The sequence below is a fragment of the Acanthisitta chloris genome, unplaced genomic scaffold (genome assembly GCF_000695815.1).
Source record: "Acanthisitta chloris isolate BGI_N310 unplaced genomic scaffold, ASM69581v1 scaffold32981, whole genome shotgun sequence".
Taxonomy (NCBI): domain Eukaryota; kingdom Metazoa; phylum Chordata; class Aves; order Passeriformes; family Acanthisittidae; genus Acanthisitta; species Acanthisitta chloris.
In genome coordinates this window covers 14,254-31,133 of record NW_008655059.1, presented here as the reverse complement: position 1 = coordinate 31,133, position 16,880 = coordinate 14,254, and the positions used below count along the sequence as shown (strand labels likewise).

The 16,880-nt window shown below is 38.1% G+C and overlaps 1 protein-coding gene across 1 annotated transcript; it reads right to left on the bottom strand.

The window, feature by feature from the left end:
• Window positions 1-4,561: 4,561 nt before the first annotated feature.
• On the bottom strand, window positions 4,562-16,171 carry MARCH5 (membrane-associated ring finger (C3HC4) 5; the record flags this gene model as incomplete). Its single annotated transcript, XM_009083760.1, has 5 exons — window positions 4,562-5,305; window positions 6,260-6,426; window positions 7,256-7,439; window positions 10,588-10,718; window positions 15,969-16,171. Coding segments are annotated over 5 exons (802 nt in total), but the record flags the coding sequence as incomplete, so codon positions are not given.
• Between the last annotated feature and the right edge of the window lie 709 nt (window positions 16,172-16,880).

The following is a 16,880-nucleotide window of genomic DNA, read 5'->3' as shown; positions in this document are numbered from 1 at the left end:
CTTCAGGAGCTGAGAGACTGTGAGGATAAGGAAGATGATGAACTACCAGATTCAGTGGTATATTCTGAGTACTTAGAAGAACACTTGTCTAGCTCATTAAGTTAAATATCAAAGACTATGTGTGGTTTCTTGAAGCATTTCAAGTTTTTTTTCTCCAGAAAACTCAGGTAGAAGCAGTAAGAATAACCTGTCAATAAACCAGGACAAAGAGTCAAAGGTCTCAGTTTAGGGATATGGAGCTAGAAGTAAGCAAGATGGCACTGGCTGAACTCCTCCAATGTGAAAGTGAAAAGAAACTAAGCCATTTAGTTAGTGAAGAAGAAAGTAGATAATTAACACTGCACAGCCTTAGTATTTCAGGTCATCTTAAATACTGCCTGCAGCAAATTGTATTTAGTAGACAAAACTGTAAATAGACTTGTTCCTGGTAGTGTGAAGTAGTGCAATGGACTAAACTGTTGCCTTGGTCCTATCAAGAACCATTTTCTAGTATGTTGCTATGTATGTACTTATCTAAAACCAAGAAAACTTTTAGTACATGTTTATTTTAATTATATACACACATGCTGGAATCAATAAAAACTAGTGAAAAGTCAGGACAAAGGCTGGTTTCCATGAACAGTTCCCAGTCAACCTCCTTGAAGTCACTTTTGACCTAACAAGTACCATCCCAACCAAGGATCCATGTGTCCCCATCTTTTGGGAAAAAAAATTGGAAGATTAAGGTGATGAATAACACATGCCAAAACAGAATCACTCCCATTTTAATCACCCTTCAAAAAGCAGAACTTGTTCTTATACTGCACAAGACTAATGAATACTCCACTATTTTTTGGGTTTGGACAGTTCTATAACCCAAACAACCAAAAACCACATCAACATAAGTTGCAGCAGTAGTTGCCTACTAGAAAAGAAGTCCAAAACAAGACTTGTTAGTGGGAATGTCATTTGTACTTTAAAATGGGAAGCAAGAATAGTTAGCACAGCATTCCTGAGAACAGATAACACCACTGTACCCAGTGACACATTGAACAAATTTGGTCCTAGTTCTTCAGAAAAAAAAACCAAGCAGGAAGTGGCATGGAGACAGAACATTAACTATCAGGTTCCAAAAGCAAGATTACTGGGGCAAAGGGAGTGTGGGCAGCAGGTCAAGGGAGGTGATTCTCCCCCTCTATTCTGCTCTTGTGAGACCTCACCTGAAGAACTGCATGCAGTTCTGGTGTCCCCCATGATCAGAAGGGCATAGAAGTGTTGGAGCAAGTCCAGAGAAGGCCGCTGATAAGATTACTGGGGCAAAGGGAGTGTGGGCAGCAGGTCAAGGGAGGTGATTCTCCCCCTCTATTCTGCTCTTGTGAGACCTCACCTGAAGAACTGCATGCAGTTCTGGTGTCCCCCATGATCAGAAGGGCATAGAAGTGTTGGAGCAAGTCCAGAGAAGGCCATGAAGCTGATAAGAGGACAGGAGCACCTTCCCTATGAAGACAGGCTGAAGAAGTTGAGGCTGTTCAGCCTGGAGAAGAGAAGGTTCTGTGGAGACCTCATAGCACCTTCCAGTATCTGAAGGGGCTCCAGGGAAGCTGGAGGGGGACTCCGTGTTAGGAGCTGCAGCGATAAGACAAGGGGTAATGGGTACAAATTGAAAGAGGGGAAAGTTAGATTAGATATTATGAAGTTTTGTAATGTGAGGCTGAAAACACTGGCACAGGTTGCCCAGTGAGGCAGTCTTCAAAGCCAGGTTGGATAAAGCCTTGAGCAACCTAGCCTGGTGGGAGGTGTCCCTGCCCAGGGTATTAGATGATCTTTTAGATCTCTAAAGGTCTCTCTTTAACATACTATGAAACTCTGAAGTAAATGGATCCATGACCTTCGTCGTTGTACTTCCCTCATTTCTCTCCATCAGTAAAAACCACTGTGCAAAGAGAGATAATTGTCTGTGGTTAAAAACCTTTCTAAGAAGCAGCTAGTAGAAAGCTACTTGAAACAACCCTGAACTCCCTAAGCTTCTCCAAGTTACACAGTACACATTTTAAACAAGGGGAATCCTCACAGCTGCCACAATAAACATTTACTAGAATTTCAGCTGCATAAAACTGACCTCAATTAAAACAAATAATTCTGACTGAAGTCACAGTACTGAAGCATATCATTATTTTACAAGTACAGAACTACTCCAAATGCTGGAGGGGCCTTAAATATGGTTAGATCCTTCTCTGATGACCAAAGGAAACAGCTCATTTTTGAGAAACACTTCCAGATAAGGAGGGAATATACTTCAAACCAGGCAGCTCCTACAGATTGGTACAAAGCTTTTGTAGAGGAAGAAGGAAAGGACCACCAAATAAGCAAAAAACCCCTAGTGAAAAGTAAAGTAGGGCTCCATCTAAGTCTAAGAGTTTAAGACAGGGAAGGAGAGAGAAGGGAATAGCAGCTTCTGTCTATTTACATGATCACAGCTCAGATAATTTGTGCCTTTTTGTCCATGTAAAGGAAGTCTAAAAAAAACCAAGTTCCTGGTAAGAAGGGATGCTAGATAACATTTCATATTCCTTGTCCTGAAAGTAATGGAACATAAATTGGCTATAAGTGAAAAATACAGCCAGTATTATGTTTCTCAAGGAAGAGGGATCATAGAATTTTAGGGGTTGGAATGGACATTACAGATCATCTAGTCCCACCCCCTGGCATGATCAGTGTGTTGGATCAGTGTGTTGCCCAAATAAAATGCTACACATCAGCCAACCCAAGGACATGTAGCAACTCCCAAACCCAGTTCTGTGTTACTGAAAGTTGTCTGTATGGCAACAATTCTTTTGCTTTAAATGTTTGAGGAAAACATTGCCCTACATCATTTATTGATCCCTAGAGAGGTGGAAGAAAGAGAACAGCTTGAAGTCTTATAGTAATTCCTCTTTCATCACCAGGATGTTTCTTGAGGCTATCAACTTAATTATAGAAATCCTTAGCTGTGCATTAAAACAAAACACATTCTGCATTCAGAAATTTTGCTAGAGGCTTTTGTTCAACTGACAAAATACACTAAGGAGTGTAAAAAATATTTATTCAACCTAATTCAACATAACTCTAATTTGCAATACTTAAAAACAAGATTTACAGAGCAATGACCTTCTACCACTCATGTGAAATCATCTTACAGTTCATACAGTATTTTTATCGTTGTATTTTTACAATAGCTTTAACTTCCAGAGGAGACAAATGAGCTTTCCCATGGAACAAGTTTCAAACAGCTAATATGTATCATTCAGTTCTTCGTGAGACTTTAAAAAACAGTAATAAATTGTCGGGAAATATATACAGTGAAGACCACTGAAAAGCTGTTTTCTTGAAACGAGGAAACCTGTAAGAAATACATATTATATTGTTTCAAGACTATCTTACAGCAAGCAGCAACTTCCAGGGGCTGCTGCTCAATTAAGAGTTTTATATAAAAGTGAGCCCACTAAGACAAATATAGTCAGCAAACTTAAAAGATTATAGTAATTCTTCCATTACAGCAAGAACCTCAAAAGTATTTGATATTGATTGAATGTATAGTTCTCAATACCTGTATAGTTTTTGAATACTAATTGGCCTTTATATACACTTTTGTACAGTTCTAAAATATTACATCTTGGTAAGTAAGATAAACACACTATAGAAAAGGTACTATATTTTGAATTTCTCTTAACTTATTGCAGTCAAATATGAAGTCCATTCTGCACTTACTTCATTTCTGGTTAAAAGAAATACGTACTTAGGAATAATTCCACTAAAAGATTTGTTTAAACCTTTTTCCATGCATTTGACATACTAATATGAACAAGGAAAGAAAAAAAACCTTTGAGCAAACGAAAGAAATTGGTGTTAGGAAAGAACTTCACATACTAAATCTAGATTAGGTCTGGTATGAGTATTAAATGGCCATGTTATGTTTGTCAAAATTTAGCTTCACAAAACAGTCAATTTCTGTTGAAATTCAGTTTGTAAATACATCAGATTACTGAAGTGCTAATGTCTCCCTCGGCTAACTACTTTAGACACCTTGGAACAGTAAAGCTTACTGTATAAATAAACTTTATTACACATTTAAGATTTATCCTTTGCAAAATGGAACCAAGTTACCTTAAGAGCATCTAACCTGCTGGTATTCCCCTGCTCAGACCAGAAACCCAAAGTGCAGTGTCACCCCCTTCCAGTCAGCCCTTCCTCTAGGGCAGGAGAGCCTAGCCCTGGACAGAGCTGTCCCAGGGCTGCAAGGTTAGGATGCCCTAGCCAGGGAAAATGTAGCTTTAGTGTTCAATGTTGTTTCCTCACACTTCTACTGCTCTTGGTACTTGTGTTGATATTTACACCATCAAAAGGAACATGGAAACTAACCAAGTGTTCTAATGCTTAACTACAAAATAAGCAATTGAAATTTACTTCCTCCATGTAATTATTTTACTGTGGAGGTAAAAAAAAAATGCTATCCAGCACCAGTTACAAACCAGTAAAAAAAGCCATGAGAAAATGACACTAGGCACTGCAGAAGATACAACAGGACACTGAAAATTATCGGCAATAAAACAGTCACCTGAAGGCCATGCTCATTTTAACACCTAGTACTTAGGTGGTTAAAGCTGACAGACAAGTCCTGTAGGAGAAATCTATCTTCTGCTTTCTGTGACCAGTCATCTGAGTATTTCACACTCCCTGTTTGATACTAGCAAAACCCAAGGAAATTTTTATTGACTGATGTCCCACAATTAATTCTCCTTGGTAATGACTCACATTTCCTTTCCAAAACAATTTCCCTTCACTGTGTGAAATACTGAACCGGATGACAGTGTGGGCATGAAAACATGTGTAGAAAAGGCATTTGGATGTAGCCTACATTAACACCATGATTTAAAATGTTCTCTAGTTGATTTTTTTTCCCATTCAGTATATTGGTTCAAAGAAAATAAGTCAGAAGCCTATTGCCCAACAGAATTGCCCAAAAATAATGAAAGCCAAGTCACATTCTTAGGTTCAGTGGTTGCTGAAAGGATTTACCCTGCCACAAGACAGTGCTTTATTATATTGAAAGAAAAAAAAAAAAGAGGAGCAGCAACTTATCACAATTTTCCACTACTGTGCAATAACAATGGAACCAATACAACATGGAAACCTGTTAGGTGAGACTGTCTGACATCTGGAGGTCACAGCCTTACGCTCCTTCTTGCTCAGGATAATTTAGGATTTTGCGGTGAGCTTGGCGCAGGTATTGCTGCTGCTTGAAGTAAACCTTAAAAGCTCCTTTTATAGCAACAAAAGCAATTCCACCCTGAAACAAAAAGAGATTTTGAAAACCTGCACAGTTCAGTGTCATATCATCGCAAACGTTCTGTTAAAAAACATCTGTGGTCAAAGAAAATTTGTTTTCTAAACACATAGTATTTGCTTTGGAAGATGAACTAATTAGGAGGATTCCAAATGAGTATCTCAAAGTTCTCTGTCCCAGTGCACTATTACAGAGGTTAATGTTACTTAAAGGGATTACATAATCTATAAAGCTTTCATTCACCTGAAAGTCTGACAAATATTCTAAAAACATTAAAATACATTTCAACCACAAAGAAAATGCAGATATCTATCTGCTTTCCTCCCTTCTCTGAATATATACCACACATGGCACAAAGAATAATGCTGATAACCATTCTATGACTGGACTGTGAAAAACATCACTTCCAAAAGTGGAGTGAAATAAACTCTGCTTTTGTAAAACAAACTGTGTTTTCCCTCCAGAAAGCTTCACAATTATCTCAAGTCTTCAAAATGAGACACCAGTTAATTTTTTTCTCCTTATTAAAGTAAGAAACAAAGTTTCTCCCAAAATTAGTAAACAGAAGATAATATGGAAAGCTTTATAATATAAACCCCAGTCTTCCCTTGCAGAGGTGGTTCTTACAAGATGCTGGTTCCTCCTCTTCACTGTCCCCCTTAATGACTGCTAAGGCCTACCTAGTACAGCAGCAGATACAAGTTTCAGCCTTGTCTTGAACTGAGACAGCTTTGATTCAGCCTTGTCTTGAACTGAATTTCAGTCATAAGGACAAGGTCTTTCATATACATTATGCTTGTCTACTGCCAAGACAGGCAACCTTAAAAAACCTTTCCCTTAATCAAATGCCACTCTTAAAATTCTAGATCAATTCCTTTTTACCTTCCCTCCTTCCCCCACAACACTTCATATTCCCATATTATAATTACTTATGAAACAAACAGCACTGAACCTCACCAAGATTGTCCTTTGTAAATTGGAGTTCACACTGCTGAACATCAGCTTGCCAACTATCGTGGCAATAGTAGGGAAAACTAGAGCTCCACACAGGATCCGTGTGGCAGAGACATGATCTGCCAAAGGATTGGCCTCTGCTGGGATACGAGGAACAGGACACCCAATGCCTACAGGGATAAGAGAGGGGGAATAAAAGGTTACAGAGCCACTGCCTCAAAGAGAACACAAAGCACAGTAGTGCCCACTTCCCACTCCATTACAAAAAACAGGAATCACACAGTAACAGGATCATTAGGGTTGGAAGGGATCTCTGGAGATCATCAAGTCCAAGCTCCCTGCCATGGCAGGCAGGGAAAATACTATTTCTAATATTTCACTCTGTCATATGTCTGAAAACGTCTAAACTAAATAGAAAATGTTATGTTTGGAACCCATCAAAAGACAAGTATTAGTGTAAAGCTCTAATAAACCACACAAAAATTAATGCAGGATAGCACGAGGAACAAAGAAATCTGATATTCAAGTGGGTGTGAAATTAGAAGCAATCCAAATTTTAAAAAAGCCTCTTAAGTTCTAAATATTTTAATGTGAATTTTGACATTATTACATGAAAGCTTAAACTAACAAGTTTTAAAGTATGTAATAGCCATGAGTTTTACATTATGAAACTTAAGGTTACACTAAGCATTTGGGAGGAACAATATACTGTTTGATCCTCTATTCAGAACAGATTTTGCAAATTTACCTGTGCTCTTCATGCTAAAAAAAATCTTCATTACAAATCTACAACCCAATGACTTTGGAGAACTAACCCTCTTCTCAGTTGACTATGCTGTTCCCATTCAATGACTGCAGTCAGGCCCATGAGTTTCAGTAGCTTGTTTTGTTACTAAGGCCTTAACTGAAACCAAGAATGGCAAAACCTACTTGCCTATCCCTGTCTCCCAAAGGCAGAAATTCAAGCTTGTTATTTCCTTTGAAATTTAATCACATTACCTGGAAATATGCTGTTCAAAATCTGCAGCTTATTCGAGTATTTCCTCCACAGTCTGAGCACATAGTCCTCCCAACGGATCATCTTGCCCAATATTAGCATGACTGGGATAGTGGGAAGGCCAATCAGAAGAAATAAAGGATCAGCTCTCTCCATCACATCAAGACCTTCTTTGTGACCCACAACCTGGAAAACACAAATATAACTGAAAAAGGCCACAAATGAACAAAAATATAACTTAGCAAGTCGTTTGTTTGGAGCTGCTCAGGCAGTTTAAGTTAAAGAAAAAAGAAGAATACTGTTTTACCTAATATACTCAGTTTTCTCTTTGCATCCTTGGTTGCTTATGAAGTGTAATGCAGCTGAGCTAATCAGCCCTAGTTTGCAAATCATTAATCTTGCAGAGAGCTGTAACACAATTCCTTAGCATCCCAAGAAAAGTTTCATGTGTTTCTGATACATCAATACATCAACTTTCCAAAATGCATTGAAGAATTTAGTGTTCCAAGAACTAATTCTACACTAAGAAATTGGTTAGAGACTCCTGTGAAGAGGATAAATTGATAGCAAGTATCTCAGGATGTTTTAATCAAAATTTTATGCTATTTAGGAATACCTTATGTAAAGATCACAGTATTAAAAACTATTGCTTAGACTACACAGGAAGCTGTACATCATTTCCAGCTGTAGTGAAAATAGCAGCAAGTCTTCAGGTGTAGCTTGTTTTCCAATGTGGTTAGTGCTATGATTTTAAAGGACAATCATTACTGCTGTGTCTAAACCTTTCTACTGGCCTGTAAAAAAATATCCAGACTTAGCTGTTTATAAAATGTACATATTAAAATGGTAACAGAACAGTGCCTTATGTTTCCCAAAAAGTACATAGTTTTATTTTTAAATAAATCTAATAGGACTGAAGATAAAAGAAGACATTGGAGTGGTAGATCTGCTCTAGAGTTGTCTCAATGTAAGAATACTAAATGCTAACAAAGTCCTTGGAAGTGCTCTAGGAAGAACAGGCTCTTTCATGACTTTTTCCATAAGAATCCAGGAAGACTAAAAACACTAAATTAATTATTATATTTGCCAGGCACTGGATTTATTGGATTTTTATTGACTTCTTGTTTTCCCCACAAATATAACAAGCTATCAAGTCTTCACTTGCACAAAACTTAGAGCTAGGTGGTAAGAACATGCAACAACAACAAAACTTGAAAAAAGAAAACAACAAAACCAGTTCTTCTGGAATAGGTAGGACACAGGGAAGCAGCCAGGGTAACATACCACAGTACCTTCCAACTGTACTTCTCAGCCTGGCTTTGAAAACCAGTCCATTATATGTCTCTAGAAAAGGAAGTTATATCCCACAGCCTCTAAAAATAGGCACAACCAATATTGTTGCTGCCAAAAGATTATTCCTGAAAAAAATTTCAGCTTTTCCAGCTTCGGCAATATCTTCCACCCAAACTGTGAAATCTGCTGCTGTCCTTTTTCTCCTCATAGTCCTTGTCCATTAAAGAAAACCTCAGGATTTTGTCTTTTCTGCTTTAGGTCGCTGTTATTTCTCTGCTTTTAGTAACCCCAAATGATTTGTTACTGACTTAGCTACCACAGTGTCAATTCTGTATTTATTTTTCTCCATCTGAAGCTTAACCTTTAAAACAGCTTTTTGTGCTTCTCTCTGGCCCTTCAGCTGAGAGAAAGGAGGCTGAAATGTGTCAGGAAACAAATTGAATTAAACCTAGCAGAGTTGGATGGCAAAAGGGATGGAACAGTTTCCCTCTACTACCTTAGAGCTCAATCTCCTCCATTACAAGCAAGAACAAATTGCCTTGCCCAGTGTGCCATCCATACAATTCAAACATTAAAGCAGGAAAACAGCTAATTCTTCAAATCTAGGATGTGACCAGCTGCCTAAACTAATGTTTAGACAGATCCTCATTTCAAAAGTGAAACAACTACAAGAAAGAACCATTTATCTTTCCATTTGGTTATGTAGTTCTGGGGCAGCTAAAAAATGTCATATAATTTCCTACAGAAAAGAGCTCGGTGTAGCAGGACTGGAGCCTTTCAGAAGTCTGGTTGGGATTTTACAGATGGCTGTAACGTTCCTGTAGGAGCCACAAGAAGAACAAGAGATTGAATGAGAAAACTCCTAAGTGTACCATTCTGTAATACAGACACTCAGCCACTGGGACACAGTGGGGACTGAAGGTCATTGTGCATCACTTCTGCAGCTGCTTAGCCCTGGCCATACTGGTACCAGGGAGACAGCATCAACTCATCTGGGCTCCACTTCAGGTGCCTGTCAGATATTTCTGCTGTGAGATCACATAAAACTGAACCAAGACAGCACACGACCTTGAGATGGAGTGACCTGTATAACTGCAGGGCAGTGCCACACCATTTGAGAACAACTAGTGCCAGATGACTTACATGGAAAAGGACTAGGGTGGATATTTATAATCAGAACTATGCAGAGGAATGCTTATTAGCATAGGGATTTGTTAATTCTATCTACAACTGAATTCACATCAGAAATACTTTTATGCTTTCAGGCAAAACAGGTTATGGGCTTGAAACAGGAATCAACAACTAAAATAGTAACAAAGGTCATTCTAGTTGTACGAAAACTCTATGAAAACTCTTGTCCTGTGGTTCACCTAGGGCAGCCATCAACAAGTCTTTCTGTAGTTAATAGTCCACCACTTGTCCACATTATTTTTGTATTTAAATAACAAGTTCACAAGAACAGAAGTAGGAAAATTACTTTTTCCCCTTTCAGCTAACCAGTCTGAAGTAATTAAAAGAGCACATTACTGATTTGCAGTGTTTTGCATTTCCTCTTTATGGATGAATTTCATCACTGAGAACATGCAATTTCCTTTATACAATAAAAGAAATCACTTTATACAAAATAAAATTCTCCATATTTCAACTCTTTGAATGTTACCAGCAAAGTTTTTTTCCAGCTAAGAGAAAAGATAAGTCTCATGCCCCTTCTGAAGAATTACCCATTATTAGTAGCTAGGTGGTAATGACACCTGTTTGGTGAGAACAGAATTGGGTTCCTCTGCTGCCACACAAGGGCAGCCACCTATGGTAGTGAATTTTGTCAGCTGCAGACTGAACCATGTTTGAACAGGTATAACTTTGGCTTCATACAGGATGATCCGCTATGTGATAAGCTTTCCATCCACACATCTTGAGTTCACATGTTAACTGCACTGGAAGAAGCTAAAGTATGTTTTAACCCAAGGAAAGAGGAGTCTTAACTGACTTTTTCTTTAGAAGACTTGCTTGCAAATCTCCTAAGAAGAGGGAACCCATGTACCTGCATCACTGTCACAGCTCCATATGTAACAGCTGTCCAGTATATAGAGCCCACCATAATTCCAGCTGCAGCAAATGGACAAGCCTTTGAGATCAGTCGATCTGCAAGATCCAAAACGTAAACAACTGGACCTATGATAAAGGAAAAGTACGGTTTCAAGATAGATATATACATATATATAAAAGCATATTGAAGAAAGGTTTCAGCATCTCTCATAGATAAGAAAGAACTTGGCAAAACACAAGTCTGACATACCACATTTCCTATTGAAATGAGAGCATGCAATTAAAAAGCTCCTAAGCTAAACTTGTAATTAATTTCTACCCACCATTTCATTTACAATTGAATTGAGATTGATATATACTGGTTAGAGCACTAATTTACCCACTGAAGTTGAGTACCTTCCTTTGTGTTAAATTGGAATTGTTCTGCTGTAGAAACCACTTTAGGCTCAGTGGCTTTGCTATTTGTTAGGTATTTTAGCTTTCAAAAGGAGAAAGTAACCATTAGTTTTGATGCACTTCATGTCCTTATCTTTCACAGCTTCACCTGAAAAATCTGTCACTAAACTATGCTGCTATACAGTAAAAAGCAGCACAGTCAATAGGAAAGATTGCTGCCACTGGAAGGGGCTGCATTCAGTGTTTTTAGAGGACTACCTCTCAAACACTGGAGGAAAAAACACTCCTATTCAGGTTATTTAATGCCTTTGACAACAAGGCATGAATAGTTTCATTGTTCTGTCTATGGACAATTGCAGTTTCCAGACTTACACAGAGAAAGACATTACCCTGACCACCTCTGGTGAAGTAAACAAGGGCAGTGTTTGCATCTTTGCTTTGAGACTGCAAGAGCACCAGTAAAGCAAAAGCCAGAAGACTGAAATGTATGTATGGAAGTGAAAAACAATCACCATGATCAGATTCCACATTGCTTTCAGATTTGTCAACAAGTTCTACATACAGACTGTCCTCCCCCAGCTCATATGCTGGAACAATTCCTGTTAGCTCCCTCCTACTTTTTCTTGCTCAAATCAATATGAAAGTTATGCTCAAAACCAGCCTACAGCCATTCCTCAAGTAACTAATCCTCCCCGTCTCTCATCAAGGTTTATCCACTCCAGCCTGTTATTCTTTTACTACTTCCTAATCTCTTTTTTGGGGAGGAGTGGGGGAAGAATGATCGCTTGAGTAGTGGCATGGAGTGACTTACTGAAGTCCTGATAGACTTGATGTACTCGACTTCTACTATAGGTGAACTGAGGACTAGAGGTAATGGCCATAAGATGAGACAGGGGAGATTCAGATTAGATGCTAGGAAACATTTTTTTCCCTGTTAGGGTGGTGAGGCACTGGAACGATTATGGGATCCTATGGATTGCCAGGCTAGTTAGCATGTTCTGGTTTGTACACTGACCTCAAGTTCTATGCCATTTTCCTCTTGACCTCCAACAAATCAAGACTTGTTGTGACCTTGCACAGAATTAAGATTAGGTACCATGGGGGTTTTATTTTTTACCTTTCCAGAGATAGTGTATTTGGCATTCTCCAAATACAAAAAAAAACCTTGCAGTTTAGTTCTTACCCTGAATATTCCTAGTACATAACAATTTGATTTTCTTAGATTTTTCGGGTGGTGATAATTTAACACCCTGTTCCTCAAAGCTGTCTCTGAACTATCCTATTCACAAAACTGTGCATTTAAACATGCAATCAAGGTTTGAAATTCACATCAGATGTTTGCAGAAAATGTGCTTCTGTTAGCCACATTGACAAAACTGTGACTCCTGTTCCATGGCTTTGTGGATTCTTCTTCAAGAGAACACCTCTAGTGTGGATGATTTCAAAACTAGCAGTTCTATTCAGCTCAAGGCAGTCCGTGAAAAAAAAAACACAACAGGAACACCTAATTGAATTCATTTGTTGTCATGCTTTATCAGCATTTGTATTCTTGGAAAGCACTCAAATACATGTGTTTTGGGGTGGGTTTGTGTTTTTAAGAACAGAATAGGATTTTACACAGTTTGTACATCCAGAAACCTTGTTGAAGGATATGTATGTGTGTGAATACCACACTGAAGAGTTGCAGTTCAAACACATTTATCTCCTATGCACTTTTGATGTAAGTCATTGTAAATATTGCAGAGTTATGTGTCAGACTAGTGAGCATTCCTAACAACTTGGGCAGAATATTGCTTAATGTACTCTCTACTCTAACCCTGCTGGAGCCTCAAGTTCTTAACTTACTCTTCATGCACTTCAAATTGCTCCCCTCTGCATGCATTTCCCAGTAGAGCAAACATCCTTTAGCAATAAGCTCCAGTTTCAAGGGCAGGAAGCATGTTCCTATGCAGCTTGTAAGACACTGAACACCTCACCAGCATTCTGCTTCAAACACACCAACTGATGTAAATTAGCCCATAAGGAGTGTAACTGTAGAGTTAATTTATTCTTGTGTTCAGCATCCTATTGTTGATCAAGTACCACAATTAGAGGGTTTCTGAAGAAGGAACACTGTGCTCAAAATACAAAGAACTGGAACAAGCAGTTCAACTCTTAACAGTTGTGTTTAACTTTCCAGGACAGACTTAAGAAAGTGCTGGGATGTCTATCAATGTGCTGGAAGCAGCAACAAGGTCATAACTGCAAGTACCAAATGCACAGCAGTTTACACATCTTGACTCTTCCCCACAGCCACTGAAAAAGTTGTTTAGTTGTACCATTTTGAAAACTTGTGTTTGTTTGAAGACAAGACACTCACAAGGCACTAAAACTCACCTTGGAACACTGCAAGTACCAACAAACCACACCTACTGATACTAACCATTCTGAGAAACTACCTACAGAATTGGGTGTAGAATCTTGGGAAAATACTTGAAAAAATTATTGAAACAGTATTTTAATTAGTCCTTTAGGAAGGAAGTGGTGAGAAAGAGGGACAAATATGGTTTTATTAAGATGGTATTAAGGAAGAAGCAGGAAAAGAAGTATCACTGATATGCAAGTTAAAGACGGAAATACAAACCAAAATATTATTAAATTTGCAAAATCTCTCCTGCTTTAAGGGTTTTTTCTGCCAAACTCTTGTTTTCTGTTTATTAAACTGAAATAATTATCTAAGACGTACTTTAGTTACTTTCAAAGAGGCCATAATTCTTTTCTATTTAGCAAAAGTTCTCAGGAGAGAGGAAAACAGCTAGCAAGAACATAATTACTACCACTCACCAAACCTGATACGCACTATCAAATTTGAAATGGAATTAGGATTTTTTTTGTTTAGAATTGGTAAACACATAAAAATACACCCACTGTTACTTATAAAGGTATTCACTGATGTCTCCTCACGCTGGTGTTACTTCTAAACTCTTATGATAAAGTAAGGGTTGTGTTAGGGAGTACACTTTCACAGAAATTTGTTTTGAGAAAAAAGCCTTACTGTAAGTTTCTGAACCTTATGGAAGCTTTACTTGTTACTTTTTCCCTGCTCAAGTAATTTTTGATTCTTGAATAGTATGACCAGCAATGTCCCAAAAGATACCTGCTGCAGGAGAAACAGGGCTACTAGCCAGACTGCTTGGAAACATCTCAATGTCCTAACTCTGCTTGGTGTGACCTTGACTGACTCAGAGTTGAATTGTGATATAACAACTTTGGGTTACTAGAAAGAGCTGCAACAGGGCAAGACTGTCTCACTTGATTAAGGCACTTGAAGCTCATGATTGATGTTCCACGGACCCAGATTCATTTCCCCTGCTCTGCTATCAAAGTCTTGTATGCTTTCACATGACCCTGAAGTTTTATGCCCTTACCTTTAAAAATGGAAAAAGATGGTCTTTGTGAGGGAAAACACATGGAAATACATGAAATAAGGACTTAAAACAGCTCCAATTTTGTGGTACATTTTGTGTTCAGGTATCAAGCTCAAAGCCAGTGCTAAATCATCTGATGCCTTCTTTATTATGGAGATTTACCTCATCCTTATAGCAAAGTTGAATTGTGGTTGATACATGAGTAACCTGGTAGTAAGTTTCATGCTGGTTTATGTTTTCTTGAGTATCAACAACATACTAGGGCATATTTTCTTTGCCATTACCCATTGTCCTATCATGGAAATAAATGTCATCACTTAAATTCCCTTGACACCTTAATTTTGTCAGCCCCCATACTAATCACAGAATCACGGAATTTTAGAGGCTGGAATGGACCTTACAGATCATCTAGTCCCAACCTCCTGCCCTGGGCAGGGACACCTCCCTAATAGGAAAAGGGCCTTGTCCCAAAGAACTGACAGTACTTTATTTTCAGCTGTTTCATTCCAGAAATAAGATGGTTTAAAAAAATCTTCTTTAAAATCCTCTAAATGCCTCTACTCACTTGCCACATCAGCATTTCTATAACAAGCACATTTATGTTTAAACAAAATTTAAGTTTCCATGGCAACATTTCATTTTCTTGCTTTACTTAATATATCCCATAGAACACATGGGCAAATAAGGGTTGGAATAACAGCAACCACTGCTAGTTTAAATACCTGCAACACACTGTGCAGAATCCTACATGGCTATTCAAGTAAATAAACTCTGGAAGACCATGTGTGACTTTTTTCTTTCACCTTGACAAACAGAGCTAAAGCCCATCAACCACAGATGTTCTGCCTCGTGATTTTAGGGCAATATTGACTCAGAAATACCTCCCAAACAAAGTCAAAATATGTTTTTTGGGTAATACCACATGCTGCTTACTAAGGTTCTTTCCTCTGAATTTCCTTTGATAAGTTTCTCTGCAAGCTGAGTCAAAAATGGATGTGTTTATATGTGCTCATGTGTGGCAATTGCTGAAAGAAGTCACCCTGTGCTCAGCAAGAAAAATATTCCCATTAGCCAGGAAATAATTACAGGTCAATCACCTATAAGATTTATCAATGTACCTAAGTGGAATACATCGAGTATTCTTAGAAGGTATTTAGCTAAGCCAGCAAATAGGATGCAAGCAGAATATAAAGTTATTTCTTTCTGTCAGGAAAAGGGAATAAACAAGTTTTTCATATTAGGAAAAATGTTTTCCCTGTTAGGCTGTTCAGGCACTGGAATATTGCCCAGGGAGCTGGTGGGGTCACCATCCCTGGAAGCCTTTAAGAGGCACCTGGATCTGGTGCCGGATATCTGGCAAGGATACAATTTAGCATTTAGGGATTACAGCAGTGACAGGTTAATGGTTGGACTTGATGACCTTAGAGGTCTCCTCCAGCCTTGATGGTTCTAGGATTCTAAGCTGTCAACAGAACTGATGCTCCAAGTACAAAAAAAAGGAAAATAAAAGCAAGAACAAATAAAGAAACAACCTGATCTATTGTGTTTAAAATATAAATGATACATATCTTACCTAGCTTTGGAAACACTATTAAATATTCTGCATTGCACTGAGGACAAGCAACTCTAGCAGTGCTGTTTCCTCTTTGTTTCTCATCCACCCAGCGCTGCAGACAAGTCTGGTGAACCCATTTGGTGGAGCCTCTGCACCTGCAAGGCCTCACCCACTCTGCTGTCCGGTCATCCTCATCGGTAGCAAAGCAGACCCAGCAGCTCCTAGAATTACAGTAAGGAAAAAACAGATGTTTTTTGCTACTTTTACATAGTTGAAATAAACACTCCGATGTGGGAGCATGCAGTTTTAGGAAATGTGCACCTAGAGGAGATGATGTTTGTTGCTTCATTTTTAATCACCAAAAATGTGCTTCGTATCACAGTTCTGCTATAACAACATAAACATAATATTGCAGAGACCTAAACAACTGCTTTCAATACATTTTGAATTAGTAATTTAACTTTTAGATAATTTATGAAGAAAAAGCATTGAGACTGTAGTCCAACCTTTGAATAATTCAACATTGAAAAATCCATATATTTTAATGCGTTATCATCTCCTCCCACAGCAAATTTTGGTAAGGTTTTTTAATTTTAAAAGTATAAGACCAATATAGTAGTTTGTTACTTGGAAAGCTAACTCCAATCCACTTAAATGATAAAACACAAATGATACAGTGCATCACAAACTGTAAATACTTAGATTAAATTCCCTCCCTCTCTTTGAAAAGAGAAAGTACTTCATTCAAACAAACCCATTTTGGATAATAGAAATTAAGTTACAAAATACTACAAGAACATTAGTGTACCATTAGAGGAGGAAGTTTCTGCATTGAAGAATTCTGTGGACATGTAAAATTCAAACTTATTAATTCTGTTAGGAGAAAACACAAGACTGACTGACCTGAGCTGAAGTGAGCACACGACCTAG